Source organism: Nicotiana tabacum, chromosome 1 (genome assembly GCF_000715075.1).
Source record: "Nicotiana tabacum cultivar K326 chromosome 1, ASM71507v2, whole genome shotgun sequence".
Taxonomy (NCBI): domain Eukaryota; kingdom Viridiplantae; phylum Streptophyta; class Magnoliopsida; order Solanales; family Solanaceae; genus Nicotiana; species Nicotiana tabacum.
This window is the reverse complement of record NC_134080.1, coordinates 4,317,738-4,339,074: the sequence shown is the minus strand read 5'-3', so window position 1 is coordinate 4,339,074 and position 21,337 is coordinate 4,317,738. Positions and strand designations below refer to the sequence as shown.

General features: G+C 35.9%; 2 protein-coding genes across 3 annotated transcripts; one reads left to right on the top strand and one right to left on the bottom strand.

Annotated features, from left to right (window-relative positions):
• The first annotated feature begins 10,961 nt into the window (after nt 1–10,961).
• Nucleotides 10,962–16,640, top strand: LOC107784359 (uncharacterized). 2 transcript variants are annotated; one of them, XM_016605485.2, is made up of 17 exons: nt 10,962–11,166; nt 11,307–11,416; nt 12,186–12,236; nt 12,311–12,486; nt 12,898–12,975; nt 13,184–13,295; nt 13,405–13,489; nt 13,614–13,665; nt 13,753–13,814; nt 13,888–14,003; nt 14,087–14,193; nt 14,519–14,587; nt 14,784–14,841; nt 14,952–15,025; nt 15,675–15,744; nt 16,043–16,122; nt 16,323–16,640. In XM_016605485.2, exons 2-17 carry the CDS (start codon nt 11,311–11,313, stop codon nt 16,383–16,385), a joined length of 1,359 nt encoding a protein of 452 aa, XP_016460971.1. In that variant the 5' UTR covers nt 10,962–11,166; nt 11,307–11,310; the 3' UTR covers nt 16,386–16,640. The 2 variants fall into 2 exon arrangements, with proteins under 2 accessions (XP_016460971.1, XP_016460972.1); XM_016605486.2 differs by having other exon boundaries at nt 10,964–11,166; nt 15,675–15,723.
• A 1,328-nt stretch (nt 16,641–17,968) lies between these two features.
• LOC107784358 (ethylene-responsive transcription factor ERF061-like) lies at nt 17,969–19,461 on the bottom strand. The gene has a single exon (XM_075229723.1). It carries the CDS (start codon nt 19,110–19,112, stop codon nt 18,234–18,236), a length of 879 nt encoding a protein of 292 aa, XP_075085824.1. The 5' UTR covers nt 19,113–19,461; the 3' UTR covers nt 17,969–18,233.
• Between the last annotated feature and the right edge of the window lie 1,876 nt (nt 19,462–21,337).

Here is a 21,337-nt window from a genome sequence, read left to right as displayed (position 1 = left end):
AATGCTATGTGGTCATTAATCCAGCTCTAAACACTTCTCTCCCCATAAAGAGGCTTGAGACATGGTGATTTTGTCACCATTTCTGTTCTAATCAGTAATGATAACATTCAACTTAGTACTGAACAGAGCTTTAAATTACAACTGGTTATCCAGGTTTCCAGGCGGCCAATGGACCTAGTAATAGGGTGCAAAAACTTCATGCCATGTACTTGGTCTGTCCTTTGGGGGCAAAGTTCAGAGATAAAAGCATGTGAAAAAAAATTTCATTGAGAAATCTGAAAGAATATAAGTGACTTGGATGGAATGCCAACTTACGCCTTCAGCATCAAAGAACATGTACTGGGATTGTTTAGTGTTGCGTCTTCAGGATTACGCTCATTGACAAGGAAAAGTATGCGTTAGAGCCTTGATGACAATACTGAAGCTCCCGCTAAGCGAGGCGAAGCAATCAACATGTTTTGAGTCTCGCTTCAGGGCTTAAGCGTGCCTTTGATAACACTGCACTAGACATGCAGCAATCCACCGAAACATACAACCCTAAAGGCTAGATGGAGCTTTGGTTCTCAACAGCATCTTCCAACGCCAGTGAATTTCAGAATCACCAGCTTGTTTTTTCAGTAGTTCATAACACGATTTCACAGAGAAATTTCCATCCTTACTTCCTGACCATAACAAAGAGTCTTCCTTGTCTTCTTCAAGTGCTATAACCTGGAATAATTGCACGAAATCACTAACTTCATCCGTCTCCCAATCATCGAGTCCTCTTCTAAATTGAGAATCCCATTCAGAGCTGAAAATACAATCAGCTATCATAGCAATACTGTTGGTAAAAGATCTTTCAGCAAGCCTTCATCACACACCATTTCTCAGTCCAAAGTTTAATTTTTCTCCCATTACCCACTTTTAATTAGATATTATCCTTAAACTCTACCCAAATATTCACTATTTGCTTCAACATGGCCAGCCCGTAGGGAGTATTCACTAATTTTGGCTCTCAGTAACTCTCCATGCCATATTTTGAAATATAACAGCCGTCTACACTGTGTTTCTATCATTTAGCCTCTATGGCGTTAGAGACATAACGATGATAGAAAAGACCTACTGAAAAGAGTGATCATAAATAAATATAGTACAGGAAAAGATTGGTTCACTTAACTAGTTAGTCTAACTCATGGAGTCACAGTTTAGAAACATATTGGAGCCTATGGGAGGAATTCTTGGACAAGTTCAAATAGAAATGAGCGATGGAAAAAGAGCAGAAAAAGTAGAATCAGTCAATCACGTTCCTTTACATTGTTGATACATATGAAAGGTTGGTGCATGTTGCTAAACCAATATTGATGCAGTGGTGATGCTAGGGGGAACAGAATCAAGCATTAGACAGATGGAAGGGGGACAGAAATGAGGAAGCAACAAAGGCAAATCTGGAAATCAATTTTTAAGGTATATGCTGGACAGTTTAGCTTGAAAGAACTCATGCTTCAAAGAAAGTAGAAGACTTATATTTTGTAAACTAAGATGTATAAAAAGTTTGAATCTTGTAGCGAAGTGTGTTTTACAAATGATATAGAATTTGTACTCGAGTTCATTGATCCCATACATAATTGAGGGATCAAATCCAGATACTTCCATATCTAGTCAGTTCTTCCTTGGTGCCTTTAATAAGTTTACTTATCAAAAAGTTTCAGTTGGTTGTCCCTTAATCTTAGATAAAGTATCAAAGCAACCAAGTAAATCAAAATAGATATGATAATGCAACAGAGAAGGTAAATGAATGAAGCAAATAGCATACAATTCTTTTTATCTCGAACACCATATACATTGGTAGATAATGTCATTCTTGAGTAGGAGATAAGTGTGTGCACAAGCAGCCCTAACTACTATGGTTTACAATTGAAGCCTGGATCGGACCTGCTTCAACCTCCAACACTTCGCACCTAGGCCGTGTATTTCTGTATGCATAAATAAAACACGAAGACATCTAAAATACATGTTGGCAGGAGCTAGAATGTAGGACGCGCATCAAATTAAAGAGTTAATATTAACAAACTGAATCCTCAATCATCTAGAAAAGCACCATTAGCATTTATTTAAAAATTAATACATAACATTCATGCATTGCAGTGAAGGAAAAATATTATATCTAACTTAACTTCAAACATAATTATGAAAAACAAATAATTAACCAAAGTTACAAGAGACAGCAACTCCTCATGATCTGAGGTGCTGAGTCAAGATATGGAGGTGAGTGCATTATGAGATTGATGGTGTGACCCAAGTTGGCGGGGAAAGAGGACTTAGTGACAATCTAGGATAAAAAGATTCAATTTTTCCATCTTCAAGATTGTAAGCTCCCATATCTCTTCCATTACCACCTTCCTCATTCTTAATCTCGTACCAATCATCGATAAAATATATGTGATTAGGCTTGACTCCTGTAAACTTAGAGGACTCAATCGAACTTGCTCCACTAGTTTGTGAAACAAAAAAAATACTTCAACACACTAGTATAGGCGTGCAAGTATATAGTCCAATATTGACAAGGACCTGGAACACCATTGACAAGCCCATAACTATTCATCATTTTTGAGACTAGTTGGACTTCTTTCGAACTTGCATCGTGTGACTAGTTCAGTTCATTTGGACCTCAAATCATGGCCCAAACGTCTAGCATAGATATGGTTAAAGCAGGGGAAAATTACGCAATGCATCAGACATATATACTATATTTTTCATGCATATTTATATTTGAATTTTATAGCAAATCCATGAAACAAGAAATTAATTGTTTTGAACTTAAATAAGAGAGCAACAAACTCTCGTAGCTAAGTTGGTTAGAGTGTCTGCATAGTTAGCGGAGGTGAGTTAGCATTTTATTTTTCTGTATTTCTGTATTGCCCTTAATTGTATTCGTTGTGCATATGAATAGAGTCGATACGAATACCGTTTGATACAGGTTGTATCCTTTATATACACTCTTCCATTGATACAGATTGTATCCTTTGTATACTCCTATGTATACAATTGACACGTGTTGTATCCTTTGTGTACACCCATTGTACTTCACCTGCATACTCTATTTGTTGCGCGTTTGAATACACGTGATACAAGTTGGTAACAATTGAACAGTAGCTACGAATGGTAATTAGGCAAACTATAGTTACTAGGCTCTAAACTATAGTGCTTTATGAAAAATCCTCTAATTTTGACCTCTCGTTTAACTTGCTTTTATGGAGCTCTTACTTTTTTTATGCCATCTAATTATCAGACTACTCGATTCAAATGTGAACTGGAGCGTAAACTGCGGTTCCCCTAAAACGGCCATATTTTGTTCAATTATATCAATGTTACATGCCAAAAAATTCCTAACAACTTCAGTTCCTAGGATGTCTGCCCAAAATATATCATTTGCAAATATCGGAGGAACTGCCAACATGGTAGTTCTACCCAAAAAGTTTGAATTTGCTGCCTCCTTTGCAGTGCATCAGCCACCCTATTCTGCTCCCTATAGTTGTGTCTCACCACCATTTTGTCCATTCTTTGCATCAATAATCTGCATTCCCATATCATAGGATCATAAGTTGTATTGTCTGTAAGTAGTATTTTTATTACTTCAGTCGAATCTGTAGCTCTGTCCAGAGGAACCCATCCATTTTTTTCTGCTATTTGGAGGCCCTTTAGTAGTGATTTTAGTTCTGCCATGGTGTTGGTGGTATGTGGTATATTTTTCATATACCCCATAATCTCATCCCTATTATGATTCCGAAATACCCCACCAATTTCCCAATGCCTGAGCTGTCCTTGGCAGCCCCATCCGCGCTCTCATTTAACTTCGATATGGAATGGCTTCCTAATAACACCTTTTTGTGCCAACATATAGTACTCTGTTGGTTTGGAGATAGTTTTGTTTTGCTGAGATATCATCTCTCTTATTATTGAAAAGGTTGTAGTTTCTTGCTAGCTAGATATGCCAGAAGCAAAAAGGGAGGATGTTTTTTCAGGGGATAATATTGTTAAAATATAGCTTCTTTAGCTTGTTCCAGGTTCGGTGTAGGGAGTCTAATATGACCATAAGAAGAATTCAGGGGTTCTTTGGGAAATACCCGGGCGGCAGAAACTTATTACCCGCCCCTGCCCATAAGTTTTCCCCTATCCAATTTTGCCAACCAAATAAAGTCAAGATAAGCTACCAAATCAAGATAGCCAAGTCAATTCAAGTTAAGCTAAGCCAAATCAAGTCAAGTCAAGCTAAGTCAAACCAAGCTAAACCAAATCAAGCTAAGCTAAGCCAATTGAATTTAAAAAGGTGGGGTAGGTGGTTATGTTGGATAATTAATTTTAATTAGGTAGGTATATATTGTAACTAGTTGCAAATGAGTAGACAGGGTAATTATTATAAGCTCCTTGGGTATTTTGCATAATTTGCTCAAGAATTTTACCTTGTTTAAAGATTTTAGTTTTCCAGATCCAACCAAGGTCTTTTACTCCCTAGGCCCTTAATCGTTTTCTAAAGTGATGAAATAGGAAGCCCGACTTTGTTGTAAACTTTAGATCCAATCATCATGTCACATAATTGTATTAATCCCATCAGCTTTTATTGTTTAACTCCTTTAAGCTTGTGTTCTCTTCCATCTCACGTGGGTTAATACAAATGTAAGAGGTGTTCCCTTTTTACCGTAATTCATGAGATGTTTTATACATTTATACACCCCCAAATTTTTATAGAGTATTTTGAGGCTAGGATTTTGTTCAAAAGCTTTTCTTGTTTTTAATGATAGGGATATCATAAGATAGCGGTATTACGAACCTGAAACACATACATAATTGGAAACATTTACTTTTGGCTAAAATATAAAAATAGAAAAAACAAAATGAAACAAACAGTATCCGTTCTTTTTAATCTTGTTCTCCGATTCGTTACTCCGATTCTTTCTGCTCTCCCTCTCTGATTCTGTTCTTTCTGCTCTCTCAACAAACCCTAAAAAAAACTAAATCTGTTTATTTAATGGACTATGATTCCCTATCGGATGAGCAGAAAACGTCGCTTGTGCTTAATGCACCGGCCGGTAACAATGTATACTGCTTGGTTTGTGAGAAGAGATTCCAGAAATTGGATCACCTTGACAATCACTACAAAGTCTCTCACCCAAAAAACATACAGGTATCCTGTGAGCTATAACAGAGAGAAGACAACTTCAGATCTTGAGAAGCATAATATTTTCTATAAACATTAACAGTGAGTACATGAAATTTGAACTTGCATGTCTTCCTTTTTAGAAGCATCTCGTAGGATACCTTTGTAACTCCTACTCAGCTTAGTTAGAAGCATTTCGTAGGATACCTTTGTAAACTATAAACCTTGTGTTTGTGTTTGTGTTTGACTAGAGTTAGCATGGTGAGCTTTGTAATAGAGTTATTACAAAGAGGCTTGCAATATCGTTATTGCAAGTAGGTGAGAGATTAAGAGTTTAATTCATAGGTTGTAATCTAAAGTTGTTCGATTAGTGAAGTTGAAATCCTACGAGTGTCGTAGTGATTTTTAATCCCGTAAGCTAGAAGTTTTTCACGTAAAATATTGTTGTGTTATTTACTTACTGCTTTGTGTGTGTATTTTGTGGGAACTGATAGAGAACCAGGCTCTCTATACAGTTTGGTCGACTCTGAATTTACATCAACTGGTAACAAAACAGATTTTTCTATAAGGCTAACACCTGGAAATGATCTACATGGCTTCTTCACATAGTAGTTTTGTTATTTATAAGGTAAGGGTCAAATTAAGTTAATAAGATGTTAGTCATATGCTTGCAATGCATTGTATGAGACCTTGTTATAAAGAATATAGTTACTATTATGAAGATTTTAATAGTTTAATTTAAGGTTTTAAAATATTTTTTTTCAATTGGCCACAAGTACTATGGATTGGTAAGAGTCTCTGCCTCTGCTATATTATCACAAATTTTAACGGAATGACAAGACTTGATACTATCTTCGTCCTATTTATCTTATCAACTTGGTAACAAGTATCGTACTAATATATTGGTAAGACTTGCATGTATTGTTCAATTATTCTTATTACGGATTAAACAAAATTTGATACTCTCTTCGTCCTACCTATCATGTTCAATTGGCCACGAGTCTTTCTGGATTGGCAAGACTTGGCAGAGTTTCTTGATAGAGAATTTTGAGAGGATTTATGCTAAAAGATCAGTTGGTATGGTTGAGATGCCACTTTTCTTGGCTTTTATCTCTCTAAAAACTTTTCATTTTCTCGACTATTGATGAACATTGCGTTTTCGTTTGTATTAGTAATGTATTATTATTCATACAAATAACGATTGTAATAAAAACAATTAACATGCATATATAACTATATAAGCACTTGTATGCGTGGCCTTTAATCACACTCCATCTACTGCTCATATCTTTTTCTGTCACCCCTTTGTACTTGGTAGTTTTTCATTAGTTATCCTCGATTAACGATTGCACCACATAAATCACCATTTTAATGGAGACTACGTACTTCCTAGTCTCTATATTAATGTTTTTTGAGTTTATTTAAATTAAAGCCAAAGTTAATTTGCCCCTGCAAATTATTATTGTGCTTAGAAAGGAGTTGCAGAATAAGAGCCCGTTTGGCCAAGCTGCCAAAAACTGTTTATTTTGAGAAGTATTTTTGTTCAAAAATGCTTTTTGAAAAAGTACTTTTGCAAAATAGTAGTTTGTGTTTGGCCAATTCGTTTGAATAGTGCTTTTTGCAAGCTCATCATGTTTGACCAATCTTTTAAAAAAATACTTTTAAGTATCAAATTACGAAAAAGGACAATAAATATTCAAATTTGTGATTAGTATTATTTTGAAAAGAAAAATAAATTTAAATATTTATTATAAAAGAATTTAATTAAAATATAAAATGTAAAGTAAAAATATAAATTAAAAATTCTAATTAATATAAAATATAGTTATTCCAAAGCAATAATATTGAGTATTTGGTTGTAACGACCCGACCGGTCGTTTCATGAGTTACCGCTCCGTTTCCCCCATTTTTGCTTCTTATTGCCTTGTTCAACTGTATTATGTGTTATCGGGTTGGTTGGCTCAGGTTCGGAGAGATTTTGGTAAGGTTTGAGACATTTAGTCTCTTTTGAGTAAGCTTACGTTGGAAAAGTCAACCAGATATTGACTTATATGATAAAGGGCTCAGATGTGAGTTCCGATGGTTTGGATAGATTCGGGAGGTGATTTGGGACTTAGGAGCGTGATCGGAATGTGTTTTGGAGGTACGGAGTAGATTTAGTCTTGAATTGACGAAATTGGAATTTTGGCTTTTTCCGGTTGGTAGGTGAGATTTTGATATAAGGGTCGGAATGGATTTTTGGGAGTTGCAGTAGGTCCATCGTGTCATTTGGGATGTGTGTGCAGAATTTCAGGTCATTAGGACGTGGTTTGGTAGACTTTTTGATTGAAAGCGGAATTTGGAAGATTTTGGAATTCTTAGGCTTGAATCTGATGCAAATTTGGTGTTTTGATGTTATTTTGAGCGTTCTGAAGGTTGGAACAAGTTTGAAAGATGTTATGGGATAGGTTGGCATGTTTTGTTGAGGTCCCGAGGGCCTCGGGTGAGTTTCGGGTGGTTGAACGGATCATTTTAAGTTGAAAAGATTGCAGAAAAATCTGATGTTGGTGTTGCAGGCTTTTGGCTTTCGCGTTCACGAAGGGTTGGGATGTGAGACAATATTGTTGGCCTTCGCGTTCGCGATGAGGGTCCTGCATTCACGAAGGGATGGGTCTGTGTTCAACGCGTTCGCGATGGTGACGCCGCGTCCGCGAAGGTTTGAGTTGCTGAGGCATCGCGTTCGCGAGGGGTCGTCGCATTCGCTTAAGAGGATTTCTGGTTAACTTAAGTTTGTGCTTCGCGAACGCGAGGCGTTGACCGCGTTCGCGAAGAAGGATTTGAAATAGCTAGGCAGAATATTTTAAAAGATCAATTCCGCGATTTCTAGCCTAAGTTCCACCATTTTTGGGCGATTTTAGAGCTTTTTTGAAGAGGATTGAAGAGGGAATCAAGGGGAAACACTTGGAGGTAAGATTTATGGACTCAATATTCAATCCTAATGTGTTTTCTACCTAATTAATCATGGAATTTATAGAATTTAAGCCTAAATATTGAAGAACTAGGGCTTGTAATTGGAGTCCTAAAATTAGGGATTTGAGGGGTCGTTTGTGGTTGGATTTTGGTGCTTTTGATATGAATGAACTCGGAGAGTGATAAGAAATCTATTGATGTAATTTTTATCGGATTCCGAGACGTGGGCCCGGGGGTCGGGTTTGGCCAATTTCAGAATTTGTGTTGTAATTTGATTACTTTCGAATGAGTTTTATTCCCTTAGCATATTTTGATAGTTTTGCACTGATTTTGATTAGATTTGGAGCATCCGAAGGCCGATTCTAGAGGCAAAGACATCGTGGGCTAGAGTTTGGATCGGATAGAGGTGAATAATGATTGTAAATATTGTCCTGAGGGTATGAAACCCCTGATTTCACATCGTTGTGCTATTTTGAGGTGACGCACACGCTAGATGACGAGCGTGACGTCATGCACCATTAGGGATTGTGACTTGGTCTATCCCGTATGACTATTTAACTGTGTAATTTATTGAAAACTGTTTACTATCATCATGTTTTAGGTTGAATGCCATATTTGGGCCTCGTGCCAACTGTTTTGGACCCTTAGATGATGTTTACTACTATTTCTCACTGTTTTGACTTTATACCTATACACAGTCATGCTATATTCTACTGTTTTTATAACTCAACCATGTTTACTCTATTTTGACATCTTAAATGATATTTTGAGCCGAGCATCATCTTTTACTGTGCTTGAGTGGCTTTTAGAGATTTCTGACTGAGTAGGGCCGATGGCATGTATTGTGAGGTTATTATGGTATCGAGTTGCGCGCCGCAATGGTATTGAGCTGATTCATGATTTTGAGGCCGAGTGCCTGAGTTGTTCGCCACAAGGTGGCTTGATATAAGGCCGAGAGCCTATTGATTATGCCACGAGATGACGTGATATTGTGATTGGGCCGTAAGGGGTCCCTCCCGGAGTCTGTACACCTCCAGTGAGCGCGGGTACCCAGTGTGAGATGTGATATAATATGAGGGGCTGATGTTGTTCTATGTTATTGACCAATGGGCTGGTTCTGTTGGTATTTTGCCCGAGGGGCTGATTTGTGTTTCTATCTTTTCTCCCTGTTTTTCATTTGCTCGTTTGAACTATTAAAAGATGTTTTAAAGAGGTTTTTGCTGAACTAAGGTATTTTTATAAGTTTTCACTGTTTTATTGCATTGTATTGGCTTTATACTGCCTCTTTGTAGCATGTTGTTGTGTTTTACGTGTTTTCTTATCGCTCAGTTGCCTTTACTTTTATCACTCACTGAGTTGACGTACTCACATTACTCCCGCTCCTTGTGTGCAGATTCAAGAGCCTCGGGTCTTGCTAGCGAGGGTTGATTGCTTCCAGCAGCCTGTCCGGAGTTCACTAGGTAGTTGCTCGGCATTCGCAGCCCAGTGCTTCTCTTTCCTATCTTTATTCTCATTTGTACTGGATTTGTAGTAGACTATGTAGACTCTTCCTACTTTTAGACGGTTGTTTAGATGCTCATGACTGGTGACACCGCGATGTCAGGTTGTGTTTATTTCTGCACTTGATCTATTTCACGCTATTTTGGGATTTATTACTTACTAATGACTTAAAATTAAATTATTATATCTGTTTAGATGGATTGAGAATTTGTGTCGGCTATCCTTGTTTCACGATAGGCTCCATCACGACCGGATCCGGATTTAGGGTCGTGACATTGGTATTACTTATTATTTACATAATAATTTAAATATGTTAAAATACACCATTCAATATAAATTTAAAATATACTCTTAGGAATAAGACAAAGAGAAAAAATATATGATTAAGATAAAAAGGATAAGAAATGTATAGTAGAAATAAAAAGAAAAAGGAAAAGAAAAAGAAAAATGTTAGATTAATGAGAGATAATTTAAAAAATATTAATTTATTGTAAGGTTATTTTTGCCTTGAATAAATTAAGTTTCTGCTTCTGCTTCTCCTTTTTGGAAGAAGCTAGAATTTGTAGCTTTTCTCCAAAAATAGAAAAACTGCTTCTGCTGTTGCTCAGAAGTATTTTTTTATTTTGGCCAAACACCTTATTTTCGAAAAGTACTTTTTTAATAAAAAAATATTTTTGGCCGTCCTAAAGCTTGGCCAAACAAGCTCTAAGAAAGGCCGGAGAAGAAGCAGGGGGTGAAAGGGAGAAAAGGTCAATTTTTGGGTCTATAGAATAAAAGGAGCCTAATCTTTTAGATAATATTATAAAATAGGACCGATATTAAATACCAGGACAACATGAGGACTATCTGTGCAAATTCTTGAGTTTCCAACATATAAATAGCACCTGGCTATTTGTAGTACCCCTATTTATAACATTTCCAATACTACTTCTTCTTCTTTTGACCTTCGAGTCTGAAGTTGCACTGTAGCATATTCAAGGTCCGAATTTGAAAATGTTAGATCCCTAATTTCAATTTCAGATCTGCATGTCTAAAATTTATTACGAGGGGTAAACTTTAAGAACTTTGCGGTTATTTTATAATCTCTTCGTTCATTTTTACTTGTTCATATTGGACTTTCACGTCTCTTAATAAATAAATAAATACAATATATATTATCATATAACCCCTAAAAATAATAACATTTCAAAAGGCGAAATAATTTTGGAAATGAGTAATTAATTGTAAAGGTAAAACAAGAATTTTTTTTGTCATTTTTTTGAATTGCTAAAATAGACAACTAAAGGTGAAAATATATTTTTAATATTATAGACAAGTAAAACGGTTATTTGTGTGCGCTTCACCCGTTTACAGCTATGCAAATGTGGTCCAAATCCCATATATGCATCCAGCGTTCCAGCCAAACCAAATCGTACGGCCCAGAATTTTCAATAAATTCACCTTTTCCCCGCCAAGCCTAATGCTTTATTATCCTGTCCTCGTTTGTTTTTCCCGCCATTTCCAGGTTCCTCTCTTCTAGATCTTCATCGCCGCCCCCGCCGGTTGTCTCCACTGCCACCTCCATCCGGTGATTCAACTTTATCGTGAGTCTTATTATAGCTTTGCATTTGTCTATTATCGATTTCCTTAAACCCTAGCTTTTACTCTGCTGAACAAAATGTAAAACATTTTTTATTTACATTGCCGCGTCAATTTCTATAAATTTGGATTAAAAAAATTGTAGGAAAATGACAAGAGAAGAAGTTGAGAATGGAAAAGACTACATGTTAATAGACGGAGAGGACAATGCCGTTCCAGATGGATTTAACGCTGATTATCTAAAAGCTTATTACGGTAAACCTTCGTTTTCGAGCATTTTAACCTGTTTATTTTTACACATATACGAATCCGGGATTTTAACTTTATGAGTTCGAGTTCGGAATTGTAACACTGCTCATTTGATTTACTGGATTGGAAATCTATTATTTGTACTTCCTTAGTGGATTTTTAACACATATACAGTGTCACATATAATAGATGCTATGATTAGACATCTGTACATCCATATAGGGATAAGCTTGAGATCTGTAGAACCTTTAGTTTTAGATAAATCTAATTTGCCAACCGACGGACATGTGATTTCTTACTGGAATAAAATGGGCTTGAGTAGAGAGGAATGGGTCCTGCCATGGCCATATCCTGCCACGTCTGACGTCGGGCCATGGCCACGTACGACCATTCCCTGCTATGTCCTGTCATGTCCTACGTCGTGCCATGGTGGATGTTGATGAAACAAACAGTTGGTACCTGAATGCTTGTTTGGGAATTGTGTACATACCTCTTCAATTATGAATTGGATTATCTTAAGTACAATCAAATGAATAGTGTTCTTATCGTGCTTATCAATATATTCTGAAGGATGCTTTGACATCTTTTCTGCCTTGAATGCAATTTTGATTTGGAAAATTCCGAAATTGACGTGATAGAGCTATGTTGTTGCAAAGTTTGTACCTTCCTCAATCCCTCTTCCTTAAATAAGAAATTCTCTCACTATACATTACTTTTTATTTGGTTTCAAAGCCAATATTAATTGATTTCTCAAGCTAAGTTTTCTCTGTTGCAGGAAAGCTTTTCCCTTGTGCTGATATGTTCAAGTGGCTCTCTTATGGCAATGGTAAAAGCAGTTCCTCGATAGAGTTTCTCATGTTATATTTCTTCTGTAACATTGTGCTATTGTGGGTTCTCCAGATGGAAAGCATCCAGGTTGTGATCACTCATACTCTGGTCGGAGGGAGTTTTCATTCACATTGGATAATGATATTTACTTGCGATTTCAATCATTTAATACTGCATCTGAGCTGGAAAATGCTATCAAGGAGAAGTGTCCTTTTAAAATAGACATTGGACCTGCCTACAGCGTGGATGTAAGATCTCTGTTATTGTCTTTCTCCCTGCATTGATGCTTCATTTTAGTACCTATGTACAAAACGATTCGGAAAAAGCTTCTTATAGTGAATCTGCTGAATTTGTTGCTTTTATGTGGCAGACGTTCTAACAAAGGTTGTTTTTCCTACTATAACTGCATGTTACTTCACTTCAAAAGAAAAATGGAGTTTCTTTTAGCTGAAACACTTAAAACGGCTATACATTAAGTTATTGATATGCTTACTTTCATTCTAATGCTTCTTCATAGCCTAAGTAGCCCCAATTTCTCTGTCTTCTTACTTCTCGGGGAAGAGGAGTGTGTTTTTGTGAATCATTAAGTTATTTCAGCAGGATAGATATATTCTAACTTTTTTTTATTAACACTTAGAATGTTGTTTTCTGTGTTGCAGCCCTCAAAAAGGCATGCCTATTCACAAGGTGGTGATAATATATTCACGCCTGTGGAAAGAGAGCTTGTGTTTGATATTGTAAGCTCTTGTCTCTTTTCGTTTTCTTGAGCCGAGGGTCTTTTAGAAATAGCCTCTCTACCCTTTGGGGTAGGGGTAAGGTCTGCGTACACTCTACACTCACCGGGTTGTTGTTGTTGTATTCAAACTTGAAATATCAAATTATCTGCAGAAAAGACACCAATTCATGTTTCAGCTAAAATTTTGTCGAATGCATATTTAACTGCAGGATATTTCCGATTATGATGATGTTAGATATTGCTGTTCAGGAGCTGATGTTTGTTTGGAGTGCTGGCCACTAATGACAGTTGCTATCAAGGTCATTGATACTTCTCTCAGAGGTATAGTCTGTATGATATGAAAAAACAAGCTGGTCATTTGCCCAAGGAACCATTTTGCACCTTTGATTTGCTTAACCGGGTACTTCTGCAATTGAATGTTGAATAACAGATGACTTTGGGTTTAGTCACATTCTGTGGGTATACAGTGGTAGGCGTGGTGTCCATTGTTGGGTTTGTGATGGAAAAGCAAGAAGGTACTGCTACAATTATAACCAGAAGTGTATTACAATTGCTGTTTGCTCTAGTATTTATTGATATAGTTATTGTCTTGATATTTTACTGGTTTTATATTGTTCTTATAACCATCATCACAATCAGGTTAAACAATGAACAGCGGGCTGCAATTGCTGATTATTTTCGTGTCTACAAGGTATTTGAGGATGTTTTTACATGCATGCTATCGGAGACTATGATGGCTCGAGGTTGTAACAGAAAAAATGTTTTGTTTATCATTCAGGGCAATGAGAATAGCAATAAAAAGGTTTCTCTAGTGGGTCCTGCACTTCATCCTTTCCTCGCGTAAGGTTTTCTCCATTTAATTCCTTTTCATTTCGGTTTAGGATCTTTTCTGAGTCGTATTCAACCTTTGCAGGAGATCATATACTGATGTCTTACAAGGTTACTTTGAGAAAAGACTTCTATCAAGTCAAAATTTGTTCCTGAATGAGGAGAGGTTTGAGAAGATACTGGAAATGATACCTGACGAATGTATGCAAGTTTTCACCTTTCATTACTTGTTTTAATCTCTTTCATTTCGTCGAGTTTTTAGTGAAGTTGGGGTGATTTTGCAGCTATTACATCTGAGCTCCGGGGAAAGTGGCTGTCTAACAAGCGCTCAAAAGAAGATATTAATGTTGTTCGTTGGGAACAACTAAAACATCTGTTATCTAGTAAAAAGGTAGAAATCATCTTATACTGACCAGTACTTCGGGAGGTTAATGTTTTTCACTGTCTTTTTAATCGCACGACCCAAGTTTGTTCTAATTATTAGTCTTGAAAGCATTGAGATTCTTTTGCTGTGTCATTGTTCCATTATCCAAGATCTATCATGTTCCTTCACCAATTGAGTGAGCCATGGTATTGTTTTGGTAATTAGGTAAAAGTTGTGGATGTATTTCTTGCTCTTCTACTATCTGGTTGGAGCTTTTCATTGCTTGTACGTCAAGTTTATAATGCAGTGCTTCATCTGTTTCTGTTACCCATGGTTCTGTTTTGCATTTCAGGGCCAGGGTCATCGCAGATGCATCGAAGAGATTGTGTTTTCTTTTACCTATCCAAGACTTGATATGGAGGTTTGTGTTATTTACAGTTTCCTACCCTTTTTGGGACCTCAGTTCTGCTTATATGGAGTATGAACATTTAAATCTTTTGTATAACACATGGGAATAACATGCTTGTAGAGCAACAAATAAAATGGGACTTGATTATATTTCTTTGATGTTTTACGGCATAAATTCAAACTGAAGATTTGCTTCTTTTACCTCTCAGGTATCAAAGCACATGAATCACTTATTAAAAGCTCCTTTCTGTGTGCACCCCAAAACAGGTATGCACCTACAAGACAAGACACTTGAATCATTACAGTTTCTTATCATTGGCTATTTTTCGTCTCTGATCTTTACATTTTAACAGAATCTTTACGCTTCTTTTTGTTAGGCCGCATTTGTATTCCTATTGATCCCAATAAGTGTGACGAGCTTGATCCTTCTGCTGTTCCAACCCTTTCCAAGGTGAACGATCCTTGAATAGTTTGTCTTTTAGCATTTTCAAGATATCATTGATAATTTCAATTTGTTGATTCTTGTACAATATGCTACTATATGAGAAGTAAAATTAAGGTTTCTAATGTCATTTGGAAGACCATATAGAAAAATTGCCTATCATCATGGATGATCAAACTTAATTTTTCAAAACCACAGTAGTTAAGCTTGTCCCTTCCCAAGTCTTCCATAATCAAGTGTTCCATTCAGAAGCAAATGGTTTCCTCATGATCCAACTACTGTTTGCTACCTCGCCTGATTGGCATACTTTCAGATGTTCAATTAGTCAAGGCTAGTTGTAGTTACGGCAAAAGGTACTGAACCCGGTCAAATGAATTTCTACCCTTATAGTCGAGACCAGACTGTTATTCTTTTCCAGTTCCAGTATATTACTGAATATGGTGTAATGCTGTTAACGATCCTATCCATTATTCAGTTATAGAATGGTTAGTGCACCTATGATATAAGTTAATCATATCATTATTTTCATCCCTTTGCATCCAGAAGTTGTAAAATTTGGCAGTATATTATCAAATAATTTGAAGTACGCGGCGACACTTTTCTTATTCCAGCTAATTTCTTTTTTCCTTTTATTGATACTAATTTGACTGTATTGTAGCTTATTGGAGATCTTAATGCTGGAGGTTTTATAGCAGAAGGGGACAATGGTAAGGAAAAAGGGAACAATGGTATACTGAATTCTTTCTCTTCATTTTTACTTGTATTTTTTAGATAATTATTTCTGATCCCTTTTGTTCTTTCCATCAAGTGGTGTCAGAAATAGCAATGATTTACTTGTGGTTCTTAGCTGATATTCCATTAAACTAAAGCATTGATCATTCAGCTATTATAACTTGTGAATTTCACTCTAGCCGGACTATTTACTATCTAAACGTTGAGCCTCTTTGTAATTGTGTCCCTATATTTAACTTGGTTCTGTTTCCATGAAATTTATGGTTTTACTCTTTGATGTTCACTTTATCGCAGAATGGGATGGAACATCTTTCGTACAATGTGTTAAATACTTTAAGGAACACTTCTTGGATCCTCTGCATAAGTCTTGCAAGGTACATCTCAACAACTTGAAATAAATCGTCCTTGCATTTATCTTGCCATGCCTGTCCTTTCAATAGTAGTTTATCATACTCGTTCAGAAATTGTGAGCAACTAATAATATATTTAAGCATGTAAATTTTTCTCTAACTGCCATCGATTTTTAACATTAAACTCATTGGTGGGGAAACTGACATCGCTCATAACCATGCAGGAGGAGATAGAGACTTCTTATAATGCAAAGGTTAAGCAGTCCAGGAATTCAATTAGCTGGTAGTGTTCTTGTAAGATCTTCAATATACATGTGTTTGTTTATGACCCTGCTGGTCATTGTAATTATTATGTGTTAATACTATGTCTTGTGCTTAATTTGTTAGTCTTATGCTTAATTTGAGTGATAAAGCTTGTAATATGCTCTCCCCCCCCCCCCATGTGTTGGGGGTTGTACTAAATGTTAATCTGTAGTTTCCCTCTTGAGACTTGTAGTGTCGAAATCAATTTCTCATTGCAGTTGACAAATCTTACTAAAACATACGGATTAGCTTCCAATACAACGTTGTCTTCCAAGAATATGGTAAGTTTTGTTCATTTAATGAAGTAATGAACTTATAACTGGTTCAAACTAGTATTATCAAAACTCAGAAGATTTTGTTGACTATTGTGGATATGTGGTCTGTGAGACAAATAGTGGGCTTTGGTTCTTTGCATTCCTACGGTTCTAAAGGTGTCAGGTGAGCGTTAATGAGACATCACCATCGCCTGCTTTGACCTCACTGTATTAGATCGATTCACACCAGGTTTCAGGACCATTTCATTTTACTTCTTTAAATTTGTAGACAAACCAAGCCATAGTCAGAGAAACATGGATATAATTATCTTGTAAAGTAGATAAAGAAAAAATATTGTCGAGTTACTGTTCCTTTTTTATGTGACACTTTCTTTTTAGTTTGTTCGAACAAGAATGACATATTTTTTATTTGGAAGCTCGTTTAACTTTAAACTTTTTATTATACTCTTTATGAAATACTTTTATAGTTACAGAAACGTTTTTGACATGTTTAAGAACACAAAACTGGAGGGAGGGAGAGGAGGGGTTTAGGTTATAAGGGCAGCCTGGTGCACTAAGCTCCCGATATGCGCGGGGTCCAGGGAAGGCCGGACCATAAGGGTTTATCGTACGCAGCCTTACCTTGCATTTCTGCAAGAGGCTGTTTCTACGGCTCGAACCCGTGACCTCCTGGTCACATGGCAACAGCTTTACCAGCTACGTCATGGCTCCCTTTAGGGGTTTAGGTTATAAAAAGAACGAAAAACTGAATGTAGGTAAGCATTGAAGCATCAACAGGACCACAGTGACTTGGTAGTGAGCTCTGTGCTTCACATGTGGCCTTCTCAAATCTCAAATAGTCAACTAGCTTTGTGCATCACATGTTACACGGTATGGCCAATCTAGGATATGTGGCACTGTTCCTTTTCACACTTATTTTCCTCAAGATTTTCTTTCTGCTTTTTCTCAAGCTGATTTGAGAATCGAGATGAAAACCAAATCATCATACCTTTTAAGTACAGTTGCGTCTCATTACAGTTTGCATGCACCTTGACTATTTCATTAGTATTCATTACTTCTCACTAACATAGATATTTGATTAACTATGCTCAGCTTAAACAAATAAGAAGAAATCATCTAATCTTTTTTTTTTCTCTACTGAGATTTGACCAAATCACCATCATATTGGAAGTACTACACAAGCTTTCTGTGAAATATCTTCTTTTCCTACTTTAAACTTAGTATGAGTTGTCATTTCTCATTGCATCACTTAAGCACAATATTTTCATTCCAAAAGGATTTAAAAAGATGGATGCCAAACTAGAAACTTGTTTTAAATATCACTAATTTTATGAGTAATAGCAAAACCCCACAAACTTGATACAGATACTTGGGAATAAATAGAGCTCAAATATGTCCATTCATCCCATAAGGAAACACAAGACAAACTCAAAAGTAGTCATAAATAGATAGCTAAACTTCAAAATTAACCATTTACATTTCCCACAACATAAAATGGTACCACTAAATCCCAAGAAAAACTCCTAATTTAACTTAACAAACCAATACTGAAAAATTCTAATTAGCAAGAACTTCCCATATCAACTCAGGATCAAAAGAAGGCATTCTTGCAAGCGAACAGCTATCAAATTCAGATTCCATTAATGGCTCCTTTAAACAGTCACCAAAAATAGAACAATCTGAATTCTCACTTTTCCATAATCCATCTTCAGAAACACTTGGTGAAATCACATCACCAACCAAAGAAGAAGTAGAAGATGATGAATCCATAGTTTCTTTAACTTTACTCTCATTTTCACTCTTTTTCTTGGCACCCTTTTTAGCTTTCTCTCTTTTCACCTTTTGACAAATAGCTTGAATTTTAGCATCCACTGCATTCTTCACAGCATTCATTTTTTCACTATCTCCAAATCCCAACTTACTCGGATCGCGAATATTAGGAAAATTCAAACGTGCATATTCGCCTCGAAGTTTATATGCTGCTCTGTCATAAGCATAAGCAGCAGCTTCAGCAGTGTCATAAGTACCTAACCAAACTCTCATTCTATTCTGTGGAAGTCTTATTTCTGCAACCCATTTTCCCCAATGCCTCTGTCTCACTCCCCTATATAATTTTTTCTTCTCTGGAAACCTGTAACTCTGTGCATACAAAGAGTTATGAAATGGGAAAGTTGTGGAAGTTGCTGGTATTGAGATATTTGTTATGTTTTCTTGACAGAATTTTTGTAGCAAATCTCTTTGTCTAAGGTAAACTGATGAACCTAAAGGCTCAAAAACAGGGCAAGTCATTTGATTTGTTTCTTGACAATGAGAAAATATTGAGTCCAATGTGTTTGTACCACTTGTTAAAAGTAATTGAGATAATGAAGATCGAATTTGAGCACCCTCATCAAATATGCTAGACATCGTGTTGTTGTTTTCTTGGATTGTGTTCATTATCACTTCATAAAATTAGACAACAGAAGTGAGAAAAACAGAGGAGAAAACAGAGCAAAACAGAGGAGAAAACAGAGGAGAAAACAGAGGAAAACAGAGGAAAACAGAGGAAAACAGAGGAGAAAACAGGGTACTAAAAAAATTTGCCCCTTTTTTCTATAGTTAAATCCACTAATCCAGAGAAAAATTTGAGGATTAATGGAGAATTTGGAGAATTAAAAATCAAAGAAGTCAAAAAAAAAACAGAGAAATGGTTGGAGAAAAATGTTGTGTTGTTGTTTTGAAATGAATAATGGAAGAGTAGAGGACAGTTGGGAATAGAGATTTTTGAGTTTGATATCTAAGTTTGGTTTCCTCTTTGCTGTATTTATAGCTGCTGAAAAAAAGGATTTTTCTGTTTAAAGTTAAGGCCCCATAACTTTTTTTTTTTTTTGTATTCAAAAATTGGCATTTATGATTCAACTTTTTACTCTTATCTACTACAAGTCCTTTGTAATCTCTATATTACCCTTGTAGTAATTGTGGCTGAAAAGTAGTTTCATGTTTTATTCAAAGGGAATTAATCTATTTACTAGATAAGTTTTTTAGGGCCCGTTTGGCCATTAAAAATAATTCATTTTTTTCGGAATCAGTATTTTACCGTAAAATTTTCAAATTTTGCTTGAAATTGAATTTCAGAATTTTTTTAAAATTTTTAAAAACTCCAAAAAACTGTTTTTGAAATTTACTTCAAATCCTCAAAAACAACTCTAATTGTATTCATGCTCAAAGTTTAAACACAATTCTGATTTTCAAATACCATTTTCACTTTTTTTAACCGGAATTTCATAATTTTAATGTCCAAACACCCACTTATTTGATTTTTTTCGGGGGTGGGGGTGGGGTGGGGGAGTGGAGGTTGGGAAGGCTCTGAGATGGCAATAAAATAGGAAGATAAGGACCTAGTTTAGACAAGAGGGGTTGCTCTGATGGTAAGCAACCTCCACTTCCAACCGAGAGGTTGTGAGTTCGAGTCTCCCAAGAGCAAGATGGGAAGTTCTTGGAGGGAATGATGCCGGGGGTCTATTTCTATTTGGAAACAGTCTCTCTACCCTAGGGTAGGGGTAAGGTATGCATACACACTACCCTCCCCAAACCCCACTAAATAGGATTATACTGGGTTGTTGTTGTTGTATAGTCTTGATCGCACATTTTAGCATAATGTTTGGATTCATATGCCTTTTGAAATTAAGATATTTGAATCAGCTACGTATGATAGTTAGTTTTATGCGTCAATAAGAAAAACCTTGCACCACGAGGATGAGTAGTAGTACATCTATTAGTGAACTACCACAAATTTCATGTTTATGAGAAGGTTTTATTCTTTTTATTGTCATTTGTATATTATTTGGGTAAAGTAAATCTTATTTAATTTTGTTATTTTCATTGAATAAGTTTGATTGAAATGTTATCACCCCGTTTTAATCTTTAGCTCCGTTCTTTTCCAACTATTTTATCAACGGAAGCACAATTTTTATAATATTCCTCATTTATATTCTTTGACCAATTCGTCTTCACCTACCCTAACTGTCAAGTAACTAGCAACATATGTAATCTTGTATTCAAAGCCTATTTAACTATATAATATGACAATTGCTAAATGTTGCATTGAGTTCAAAGTCGACATGCATATTTGACTCAAGACTTGAGTTCTCATCTTAAAGAAGTAACATGATATTGTTGTAGCACAACTATTAAAATACATTATATGCCTTAATTTGTTTAAAAAATATAACATCTTTGTATCCCGATGTTATAACATGTTTAAGATCTTGCATTTCTTTTTATTGTAAAAATGGCACCAGGTAGCCACTTTAATGGGCTGCTATTTAAGAATTAGCCCGTGCATCCTGAATTTCAATTGTTCAATTCAAATTTTGGGGACAAAAATATCCTGAAGTTAAGATTTTTAGTTCTAAGGACAAAATAAGTACTGACTAATATCTAAATAACATCTCTGTAAATGGCTATCTATGCACTTGTCTCTATTTTTTTCCCTTAAATTCTCGCCTAGTCAAAGTAACATAAAATGAAATGGATGGAGTAGATTATCTACTACAAAATTGTACACTCGTACCTTCCTATAACAATCTTGTTTGTTCCAATATTTTTTTACTGTTATAATAAAATGCTGTTATAAAGGATATACATTATAACATAATATAATAATCAGTTCCGAGAAAAAC